General features: G+C 38.4%; 1 protein-coding gene across 1 annotated transcript in view; it reads left to right on the top strand.

The window, feature by feature from the left end:
• LOC150077534 (low-density lipoprotein receptor-related protein 2-like) overlaps positions 1-12,977 on the top strand; it is a 496,886-nt gene that overhangs the window by 199,894 nt on the left and 284,015 nt on the right. The window contains exon 16 of the mRNA XM_090385933.1: positions 10,402-10,604. Within this exon, the coding sequence (XP_090242059.1) occupies positions 10,402-10,604 (203 nt within the window). The remainder of the gene's footprint in view (positions 1-10,401; positions 10,605-12,977) is intronic.

The following is a 12,977-nucleotide window of genomic DNA, read 5'->3' as shown; positions in this document are numbered from 1 at the left end:
AATATAAACAGAGTAGAGACCACCAAAACTGTAATTAAAAATTCCTTGCCTAAAGGAGGAAGACACACACTGCTCCATCCCCCGGCCATCCCACATAAAACTGAAAACCAATAAACAAAACAAACATCCACAACAGATGACCCCCACAACAATGTCCTAGGCAAGCAACAATGAAAGAAAAAGGGGTTGTACACAGAAAAATCTCAAGCTCCCACGATGCACCCCAGAACATGGAACCAGACATGTACAAAACTCCAAACGGGTTAAAGGCCCACTGGAAGTTTCACACCCAAAAGTCCTGCGCCACAGTGACACCATTTTATAAGGGTCTCCTGCTGGAAAAGTTCACAGCTTGTCTTCAGTTTCAGAACTGCAATGGCTGAATTGATCAGAGGGGTGTGACCATGGGAATGCGCAAGAGCTTCGCGCTGGCCCGACCAGTCCCAAAGCTACTGCAGCAACAACATGTATGTGCATCAGAAGCTCCAGCCACACTGCATTCAGCGGCGGCACTGCCAACATAGCATGCGTCACAATCAAATGGACATTTAATTAAGTAATGTTGTTGATATCACATATCGAATATTCATGTGCTTCTTTGTATGTGTTAAATATGGTCCCGAGTTATGTGATGAAAATGTTAATGTTGTGTCTGTGTTGGCAAACACTTGCCTAAGTTTTGGCGAGTTGACCGTGATAGAGGAGGATGATCCGTGTGTTTTGTTTGGTATTGTGATTGCATTGGTTATTGATCCTATTTCCCACATTAGAGATTGTGTGTGTCGAATCAATTGTCGAATTTTCACTATGAACTTTTTTGTGAGATATCGCAATTATGTGGCTAAATCATCTTGTAAAGAGGTGTATTTGCTCTTTTGTCCCATTGCTCTTTTGTCCAAGAAATGTGGGCCCCGAGTGCCAAGCGAGTGATCATAGCGATATTTCCAAAGTGATTTGAAAGCGTTTTTTCTCTAAGCGACAGATTGTAGAGATTGTTAAAACCCTCTTTATTTATAAAATTATTTAATTTTGGCTTTTTCTAAATAAAGAACTAAGCTTCATATCAAGGAAGGAAAGACCCTTTCTTTTATATTTATATATATATAACCAATTTCTCTAACACACTAACCACTAATCTCTTATCGCTTGGTCACTGGTGGCACCGCTCCTGCCTCCACGTGGCGGGGCTGGTAGTCTGAGTATTAATCTAATACTCAGGGCGAAAAGGAGCAAATATGGATCCATTAATATCACCAACTGTAGAGCCTACGTGCTCGCATGAACTTGAGTCATCTCAAGCAAAAAGAATCAAAAAAGATGATTCTTCACATGACATACCTGCTTTTCTAATTTTACACTCTTTGTCAACGAAACCTCTTAGTAGCTTGTCGCCGTTTCTTGTGCAGAAAAGCATAGAGGCTGTAGCAGGTACTCCCAAAATTGTCAAACGCCTTCGCTCAGGAGATCTTCTTATAGAGACTTCCCATCCCAGTCATTCTAGACAACTCCTGAAGCAAACGACCTTCGGAGGCCTTCCCATTTCGGTAACCCCGCACAGAAGTTTAAACACCTCAAAGGGAGTCATCTCGGAATGGGACCTCCTTAATGTTTCTGAGGAAGAAATTGCCGAAGAACTTAAAGCACAACGTGTTGTCGGTGCTAAAAGAATTATGACCAAACAAGATGGTGTCCTTACACCCACAAGAAATGTTATCCTTACCTTCAGCAGTCCGAATCTACCAGAATCAGTAAAAGCTGGCTACCTTTCCTGTAAGATCCAACCATATATACCAAATCCACTTAGATGCTTTAAATGCCAGAAGTATGGTCATTCTCAAACAGCATGCCAAGGTAAGACAATCTGTCCCCTGTGTGGCTCATCAGACCATTCCCAAACTGAATGTACAGCAGCTACGCCAAAGTGTCCCAATTGCCAGGGTACTCACCCCGCATATTCTAGAACTTGCGAATTATGGAAAACGGGAAAGAAAATAATGAAGTACAAGGTAGAGAAAAATGTATCTTACCAAGAGGCACGTAAACAAATATTAAATGTGATCCCTGCCAAAACATATTCCAATGCAGTTAAAAACACTAAAGAATTTTCTACACAGACTTATATTACTATTCCTCCTAAATTATCTCTTATTCAATGGGCTAGATCCATCCTTGCGGATGGTGAGACACTAACAGCAACAAAGACAAAAAGTCCATCAAATTCTACTAATACAAAGCCATCCAAGCCACAACAAGACGTTCCAAACTCAGGCACATTATTAAAGGAGAAAGATGTTCATCGTACACAAAATAAACCAACTGAACGAACCATGGAAACCGATGAGAAATTAAACAATGATGATGCTGTTCTCATGCTTCATGCTGATGATGAGATGGATATTACTCGCCCAGTATTTTCAAAACGAGAGAAATATAAACAGGATCGAGGGAAAAACAAACGATCAGACCAATCCATCTAACCTAAACCCAAATAATGCAGAAAATTATTCAATGGAATTGTAGAGGACTAAGAAGTAATCTTGACGAATTAAAATACCTAATGCACCAGCATGATCCTGCATGTATTTGTCTACAGGAAACTTATCATCAAATTATAGCCCACACTTCTCGCGGTATACACTATATAGACGTGACAGATGTTCCGATTCTCCAGCAAGAGGAGGAGTAGCAATATTAGTTCGTAGTAATGTACCATCGAAACCCGTTCAGCTTTTCACTAATCTAGAAGCAATAGCCGTTCGTATTGTTCTTGGGATTAATCTCACCCTTGTCTCCATTTATATTCCACCAAACGTTTCATGTTCCATTGCAGAACTTGATAATTTACATAATCAACTACCCCAACCTGTATGCTTTCTAGGTGATCTAAATGCTCATCATCCTTTGTGGGGTTCCCCGAACATGGATCGTAGAGGGAGGATGATCGAAACTCTACTTGATAACCATCACTTAACACTACTGAATACCGGTGTGCATACTTATATTCACTTGCCTACAGGTTCTAGCTCTGCTCTGGATCTGTCCATATGTTCCTCGTCCATTTATCCTAGCTTTGATTGGACAGTATTAACTGACCTTCACAACAGCGATCACTTTCCTATAATTTGTGAAATACAGACGGATACAAACTATACATCTAACCAAAAAATTACGTGGAATTTTCACAGAGCTAACTGGGAAAAGTTTTCGAAAACAGTGCAATTTGATAACCATTTGATTCTTTCTGCATCTATTAATAATGCCACTAGACATATAGTAGAACAATTACTTGAAGCTGCTACCAGCGCAATACCGAAAGTTAACCTTATGAAACAAAGGTACAATAATTGGTGGACAAGGGACTGCTATCTTGCCAAAAGAAAACAAAGCTTGGAACACTTTTCGCCGAAATGCTACAATGGAGAACCTTATAAACTATAAACGGCTGAAAGCTGAAGCACGCCGAATTCGTCGAAAAGCTAAACAGGATGCGTGGATTCGATTCAGTTCTACCATCTGCAGAAACACTGACCCCAGAATAATTTGGAGAAAGATCCGTATCCTCAGTGGAAAGTGTCAACAAACCAAACAAAGCCCCAATCTTGTCCTGGAAAGGAATAGATATTTCTTCTCCAACTGATATTGCAGAGGCTTTAGCACAAACATTTGCAGTCACTTCATCATCTCAATCTTATGAAGACTCATTTAGACGCAAAAAAATTTCCGTGGAAAAATATAAAATTAACTTTGTTACAAAACAATCTCATTCTTATAACCTTCCGTTCACTATGAATGAACTCAACGAAGCTCTCCAGAATTCTAGAAATAGTTCTGCTGGACCAGATGGCATTTTCTATATAATGCTTTGCCACCTCAACTCAAACTCAAAATCTATATTACTGAAATTTTACAATAGAATCTTTGAGGAGAATGTTTACCCTGATACATGGCATCAGTCAGTTGTGGTAGCCATAGCGAAAGCCGGGAAAGATGCTTCCTCTCCCAATAGTTATCGTCCTATATCTTTGACCAGCTGTTTAGGAAAGATAATGGAAAAGATGGTACACAAGAGACTTGTCTGGATTATTGAAGATCAAGATGCTATATCATGCCATCAATTTGGTTTCCGCCGTAACAGGTGTACAACTGATGTCCACATCAAGGTTGAAGCTCACATTCGAAATGCTTTTCTTAAGAAACAGCACATGGTAATAACATTCGATATTACCAAAGCATTCGATACAACCTGGAGATATGGAATCCTCCAAGACTTATACAAACTTGGACTGAGAGGTAACCTGCCTAGATTCATTCAGAATTTTCTTCACCTCAGGACCTTTCAAGTAAGATTCCAGAATGAGCTGTCCAAAATTCACACACAAGAAGAAGGAATACCTCAAAGGGAGTCATCTCGGAATGGGACCTCCTTAATGTTTCTGAGGAAGAAATTGCCGAAGAACTTAAAGCACAACGTGTTGTCGGTGCTAAAAGAATTATGACCAAACAAGATGGTGTCCTTACACCCACAAGAAATGTTATCCTTACCTTCAGCAGTCCGAATCTACCAGAATCAGTAAAAGCTGGCTACCTTTCCTGTAAGATCCAACCATATATACCAAATCCACTTAGATGCTTTAAATGCCAGAAGTATGGTCATTCTCAAACAGCATGCCAAGGTAAGACAATCTGTCCCCTGTGTGGCTCATCAGACCATTCCCAAACTGAATGTACAGCAGCTACGCCAAAGTGTCCCAATTGCCAGGGTACTCACCCCGCATATTCTAGAACTTGCGAATTATGGAAAACGGGAAAGAAAATAATGAAGTACAAGGTAGAGAAAAATGTATCTTACCAAGAGGCACGTAAACAAATATTAAATGTGATCCCTGCCAAAACATATTCCAATGCAGTTAAAAACACTAAAGAATTTTCTACACAGACTTATATTACTATTCCTCCTAAATTATCTCTTATTCAATGGGCTAGATCCATCCTTGCGGATGGTGAGACACTAACAGCAACAAAGACAAAAAGTCCATCAAATTCTACTAATACAAAGCCATCCAAGCCACAACAAGACGTTCCAAACTCAGGCACATTATTAAAGGAGAAAGATGTTCATCGTACACAAAATAAACCAACTGAACGAACCATGGAAACCGATGAGAAATTAAACAATGATGATGCTGTTCTCATGCTTCATGCTGATGATGAGATGGATATTACTCGCCCAGTATTTTCAAAACGAGAGAAATATAAACAGGATCGAGGGAAAAACAAACGATCAGACCAATCCATCTAACCTAAACCCAAATAATGCAGAAAATTATTCAATGGAATTGTAGAGGACTAAGAAGTAATCTTGACGAATTAAAATACCTAATGCACCAGCATGATCCTGCATGTATTTGTCTACAGGAAACTTATCATCAAATTATAGCCCACACTTCTCGCGGTATACACTATATAGACGTGACAGATGTTCCGATTCTCCAGCAAGAGGAGGAGTAGCAATATTAGTTCGTAGTAATGTACCATCGAAACCCGTTCAGCTTTTCACTAATCTAGAAGCAATAGCCGTTCGTATTGTTCTTGGGATTAATCTCACCCTTGTCTCCATTTATATTCCACCAAACGTTTCATGTTCCATTGCAGAACTTGATAATTTACATAATCAACTACCCCAACCTGTATGCTTTCTAGGTGATCTAAATGCTCATCATCCTTTGTGGGGTTCCCCGAACATGGATCGTAGAGGGAGGATGATCGAAACTCTACTTGATAACCATCACTTAACACTACTGAATACCGGTGTGCATACTTATATTCACTTGCCTACAGGTTCTAGCTCTGCTCTGGATCTGTCCATATGTTCCTCGTCCATTTATCCTAGCTTTGATTGGACAGTATTAACTGACCTTCACAACAGCGATCACTTTCCTATAATTTGTGAAATACAGACGGATACAAACTATACATCTAACCAAAAAATTACGTGGAATTTTCACAGAGCTAACTGGGAAAAGTTTTCGAAAACAGTGCAATTTGATAACCATTTGATTCTTTCTGCATCTATTAATAATGCCACTAGACATATAGTAGAACAATTACTTGAAGCTGCTACCAGCGCAATACCGAAAGTTAACCTTATGAAACAAAGGTACAATAATTGGTGGACAAGGGACTGCTATCTTGCCAAAAGAAAACAAAGCTTGGAACACTTTTCGCCGAAATGCTACAATGGAGAACCTTATAAACTATAAACGGCTGAAAGCTGAAGCACGCCGAATTCGTCGAAAAGCTAAACAGGATGCGTGGATTCGATTCAGTTCTACCATCTGCAGAAACACTGACCCCAGAATAATTTGGAGAAAGATCCGTATCCTCAGTGGAAAGTGTCAACAAACCAAACAAAGCCCCAATCTTGTCCTGGAAAGGAATAGATATTTCTTCTCCAACTGATATTGCAGAGGCTTTAGCACAAACATTTGCAGTCACTTCATCATCTCAATCTTATGAAGACTCATTTAGACGCAAAAAAATTTCCGTGGAAAAATATAAAATTAACTTTGTTACAAAACAATCTCATTCTTATAACCTTCCGTTCACTATGAATGAACTCAACGAAGCTCTCCAGAATTCTAGAAATAGTTCTGCTGGACCAGATGGCATTTTCTATATAATGCTTTGCCACCTCAACTCAAACTCAAAATCTATATTACTGAAATTTTACAATAGAATCTTTGAGGAGAATGTTTACCCTGATACATGGCATCAGTCAGTTGTGGTAGCCATAGCGAAAGCCGGGAAAGATGCTTCCTCTCCCAATAGTTATCGTCCTATATCTTTGACCAGCTGTTTAGGAAAGATAATGGAAAAGATGGTACACAAGAGACTTGTCTGGATTATTGAAGATCAAGATGCTATATCATGCCATCAATTTGGTTTCCGCCGTAACAGGTGTACAACTGATGTCCACATCAAGGTTGAAGCTCACATTCGAAATGCTTTTCTTAAGAAACAGCACATGGTAATAACATTCGATATTACCAAAGCATTCGATACAACCTGGAGATATGGAATCCTCCAAGACTTATACAAACTTGGACTGAGAGGTAACCTGCCTAGATTCATTCAGAATTTTCTTCACCTCAGGACCTTTCAAGTAAGATTCCAGAATGAGCTGTCCAAAATTCACACACAAGAAGAAGGAATACCTCAGGGATCGATTTTAAGTGCCACACTCTTTGCATTACGTACCAGTAGCATTATAAGAGACATCCCAGCCGCGGTAGAAGTTTATATGTATGCAGATGATCTTGCTATTTCCTGTCAATCATCGAACATGGCTACCATCGAAAGATAACTACAGATAGCAATAAACAAAATTGAAACTTGGACAGAAAGCAACGGCTATCAATTAACCGAGGGGAAAACAGCAACAATACACTTCTGTAAATTACGATCGCTTCATCCGGAACCTGTATTAAAACTGAAAGGCAGAGAAATACCGATGACAGACTGCATAAGATTATTGGGTCTGAATTTAGACACCAAATTAAATTTTCGTAAACATGCGACCTATCTACGAACTACGTGCCTCCAGAAACTAAACATCCTTCGTGCAGTATCCTCAACATCTTGGGGTGCTGACAGACAGTCACTGCTCAATTTATATCGTGCTCTAATCCGGTCACGATTAGACTATGGAGCCATAGTATATGCATCAGCTAAAAACAGCATCTTACGGTCTGTGACCACCATTCAACACAGTGCCCTTCGATCAGCACTAGGTGCCTACAGAACCTCGCCAGTTCAAAGCTTGTATATAGAAGCACACGACCCTCTTCTTTATCTTAGAAGACAACGCCTACTCTGCCAATACGCTGCTAAAATAAGAAGCTTTCCAACTCACCCCTGTTGGGTATATCTCAACCAACCTTTATGGTCAACACTTTATGAATCCAAACCTAATGAACCCAGACCTGCTGGAATTTGTCTTCAAGAAGTAATAAAAAAGTGGAAACTCTATCTCAATAAAATTGCGGAAAGTGTAAATATGCCTTTACCTCCATGGAATAGACATCATATAAACATTGATCTTTACTTTGCTCAGTGGCCAAAAAATACCATTCCACTATGTAATATCTGACAGTTGCATGCCAATCATACTTCGCAACACACTGGAAAGCTCATAATCTATACGGATGGATCTAAAACCCAATCACATGTAGGTGCAGCAACCGTGTTCCCTTCGCATGTAATTTCAAAATCCCTTCCAGTTGAGTGCAGCATTCTATCTGCAGAGCTGTATGCTATACAGCTTGCATTAAGTGAAATATGTCAACAGTCATCCCTCTCTGTTTTAATATACTCGGATTCACTGAGTGCTATTTCAGCCATACAGGGTAAACGACATTCTCGTCACCCTCTTCTACAAGAAATTGAGTTTTTAATCAACCTTTGTCAAAAGAAACACTCTGAAATAACTCTTTGCTGGATCCCAGGACACTGCGGAATAGAAGGCAATGAAAAAGCAGACATTGCAGCTAAGTCAGCATCAGAACTGCCAAACAGAACAATGATAGTTCCACACACTGATTTTAGTCCAATCATTATTAGAGAAAGTGAAAATGAATGGACCCAAATATGGAAAAATGAAGTCAACAATAAACTACATGAAATAAAACCTAATCCAGAAATATGGAACTCAAGCATCAGAGAGAGTCGCAGAGAAGAAGTAATACTTGCCAGACTGAGAATTGGCCATACTCATCTTACTCATTTTCATCTATTGGCAAACAAAAATCCCCCACTCTGTTTTCAATGCCAAGTTCAACTTACAGTAAAACACATTCTTTTGGTATGCCCTCGATTCAGAAATTCCAGATTGCTTTGTTTTCAGAGTTCATACAATAACCAGAATCCAGTTACCCTTCAACAGATCTTAGACAATAACGCGAATATACATGAATTGTTTAATTTTATTCGGCAAATCAGATTTGATAAACAAATCTGAAAAAATGTTTGATGTACATTAAAAACTTGGAAAGACACATCTTGGCCATTGATGCCCTTGTGTCTTAAAACCATTAATCAACAACAACCAAGAAACGTGTTTTAGCCCAAGTTGCTTCTTCCTCATTTGTTGGGTCAACAAAGGCTTCTTCTTGGGCTGATAGGCATGCAGACCACATTCTGAAAGCAGTTTTTGGTTAGTTCATGCACTTGTATCAACACCAGAGGCCATCTCAAAGTCCAGTTTTAGATCAGGAGCACTAGCATGGTGATTACGAAGGCATAGCCATTTCAAATATCGATCTTGGACATAGTCGCTCTCTTATGGTGTGATCCAGGTCTTCTCTTCATATCACTGGTTTCACACTAATTTCAGCACCCAGGATACTGTTGATTGGTGGCAGCCTATTTTATCAGCGATGAAAGCTCTTCCTGGAGCAGTGCAACAGCTACACTTTATTTTTTTTCTTGATGTCAACTGAATCATCTAATTTTCTTGAAACAAATTAACTGTGGATTGAGAGAAATTAAACCATGATCTACCTCCTGAAGTTTTAAAAAAAAAGAAAAATACTTTCTTTTAAAAAGATCTCTAACATATCCTTCTGCTGCAGTAAAGGAGAAACTAAAGTATTGTCCATTGTCAGAAGGAAAAGAGTAAATTTTGCATTATGTTCATCAAAATCAAGAAGCTTTTAATTATTACATTACGTGGTTGTTTTCCATGTAATGTCCTTCACTTCAGGTTTCTGGGAGCATTGGCAGAGGAGTTTGTCATCAGCATGATCTGATGATGGGTATCGGTAAGATGCCTGAAGCGTCACCTTAAATTGTATAGTGATTTAGTCAATTAGCTTAATAAACTATATTCATTTCACGTGGTATTAATTGTAGTAATTTTAATTATTTTTTAATATTATACTACATAGAGGTTTTTAGAATTTCAATGATTTGTGTAAGATTATATATTAAAGGATAATACAATATTTCTCAGTAAATTTTAGTTACTAAATATATTAATATTTCTGATGTGATGCAAGGTGTTATGGGCTTTGTAATACATCTTTCCTCAAGGGGTATGACAATAATTGTAGAATTAAGGTGTTTTCTATTTTGGGACTAAACGACTCCAAAATTACAGATTAACCAAATTTCAAGTTATATCCACCTTGTAAAGTGTCCAAAACTTAAGTTCCTTGTGTACAAAGTATTATATATTGTTATTCTTTTTACTAAAAAGGCAAATTCATTGTATTTAAATTCCACTCCCACTACATTTAGGATTCAAATATAATAATTTAATGGAACTTATATAATAAGGCATTAATCTTGATTTTTTTCTTAATATTTTTCTGTCCATTTTTTTTTCTTTTTTTCCCTGTTTAGTCAAAAACTGCATAAAGCTGGTTTGAGACATGTGATGTCAATAGCAGTTACTAAAGATTTTCTATATTGGACTGATCTTGATAACTATGCTGTGTTTTTCACATCATTAGAAAAGGCTGAGCAAAGATTTAAAATTGCTCTTCCTCAGGAACATAATAAATCTGCTTTATTGAAGATAACTTATGTAAATCCTCTTGATGAAGGTAAGGATCAAAAAAAATTTATTTTGCATTAAGCTTTGGTACCAAGTGTTGACATACATAAAACAAAACATGTGTTGACATGCTAGAACTTGTAAATGTATACAACTTATAATTCTCAATATAAAATTTTGTTAGAGCTTAATTTGGCTTGGAAAACTGCTAGATTCTGATAGGAGATTGCATAGATGCTAATATTTTAATGGCAGCCATAATAAGAGAGGTGTAATTGATTCTTGCATTGCTTTAGTTGACATGCAGTGGCCTGGGAATTAGGGAGGATTGCAAGTCCTGCTGGGGATCCACATGGGACTAGCAATTATGAGAGCTGCGTAAGAGTTACTAGAAACACAAAGGCATAAATTTGTTTACTTATAAAGCAATGCTAGGAATACAGTAAATAAATTACTATTTGTTGTACAGTGGTGAATTGCTAATGATACACAACCTTCTCTGCCAAGTTTTTCTTGCTAGGTACATCATTGCTGCAGGGCAGTAATGATAGCAGTACTACTCTAGGTACTAGGCCCTGGGTGGCAAAGGTTTCTTATTTGACTTTCAAACAGGAAGCTAATATTCCAGACTCATTGGTTCTCACAGTTTTTAGCATTAGCATTAATTGAGGCATATGATGTAAGAAAGCAAGCTTATACAGCATCAGCAAAAAAAAAAAAAGAAAAATCCCATCCCATTTGACCCATCCGGTCACTCCAAATGTTTGTCAAGTTCAGCCTTAAATTTATTTAGGCTATTAACTTCCACAACAGCAAATGGAAGTCTGTTCCAGCAATAAACTCCTGCTGGCTAAAGACCAACTTTTGCACAACTCTTCTACAACTGTCTTTCCTCAATTTGAATATATGCCCCCTCAGGTTCTTAATCTGAGGAAGTAGAAGTATTCCGTCAGCATTGAGCCTACTCAAACCATTCAAGGCCTTTATACACTTCGATCAGATCACCTCACAAGTGTCTAGTCTCCAGATGCTGCGACTTGCAGCACTTAAGCCCTTTCTTTGTAAGTGCACCCCTTTGTTCCTCTCACAAATCTTGTTGCCCTCTCTGTACTTGTTCTAGTACTCTGTATCCTTCCTAAAGTGAGGCCTCCAGACCTGTATGCAGTACTCAAGGTTTGGCCTGACCATTGCTTTATACAAAGGGATAATCACCTTGTCTCTGCTAGCAAAATTCCTATATATCATTGACAAACTCCATGACCTACTCTGGCAGCTTGTCTGCACTGCACAATTATCCCCAGATCTTTTTCATTCTCCACCTCCCTGAGTGTAGTACCAGACACTTGGTACGTTTCCCTTGGGTTACTGACACCCATATGGAGTACTTTGCATTTGTCAGTGTTAAACTTCATTGTGTCAATGTTGCCACTTCTCAGCTCATCTGTCTAAATTTTCTAGATCCTGTTGCAGTAGTATACTGTCTTTACTGTCATTAACAACCCTGCCAACTTTTGTATCATCTGCAAACTTGGACAGTAAGCCTGATATACCTTCATTGATATCATTGATAAATACACAAAACAACAATGGGCCCAGCACCGAACCCTGCTAATAACATTAGTCCATGTAGTGTCCATTTATTACCACTCTCTGCTGTTTCCCACTGAACCATTCCTTTAACCATTGCAGTAACTTGCCCTTAATGCTATACTGCTCCAGTTTGTACAGCAGTCTTCCATGTGCAACAGTATCAAAAGCTTTCCCGAAATCCAAGTATATATGATATCAATTTTTTTTTTTTTTTTTTTACATCCAGTTCCTTTGTGACCACATCGTAGTATCCATTCAAATTGGTCAGACAAAACTTTCCCTTAACTGACTGATTACAGACTAGCTTATATCTGCCATAAGCTTCTGTGTTGCCTTATAATTTGTATGCATCCCATGCATTTTTCTTTTCTGCCACTAACCTCATTAATTCATCCGACATCTGTTTAGGCCTGAACCTTAAACAGTATTTCTTAGTTGGAATGAAAAGCCTAGTAATCTCCTAGATTAAGTCCGTGAATGCTTCAGATTTAGAATTCACCATTGAAAACATCAGCTGATCCCACCGTATAGAATTTAAAAACTGTTGGAGACCACTGTAGTCACCTTTACAAAAACCCTTCCCTTTACCCTTGATGGTACTTACATCTTAAAGTAAATCCCATATTAGCACACTGATCACTGTTGCCTAGTGGTTCTTTTATCTGCAAATTCTTAATGCATGAATAATCACTGCTGATAATCAGATCAAGGGGTATTACTCCTGGTTGTCCCTCAAGCATTTTGCTGTAGAAAACAATCCTCCAATAAATCCACAAAAGTCTTGCAAGCGTGCAAGTGGCCAATCCACAAGTTCCCGTCAATATCTGGAAAG

Source organism: Mastigoproctus giganteus, chromosome 12 (genome assembly GCF_048544385.1).
Source record: "Mastigoproctus giganteus isolate SK-2022 chromosome 12, ASM4854438v1, whole genome shotgun sequence".
NCBI lineage: Eukaryota > Metazoa > Arthropoda > Arachnida > Uropygi > Thelyphonidae > Mastigoproctus > Mastigoproctus giganteus.
This window is presented reverse-complemented; position numbering and strand designations above follow the sequence as displayed.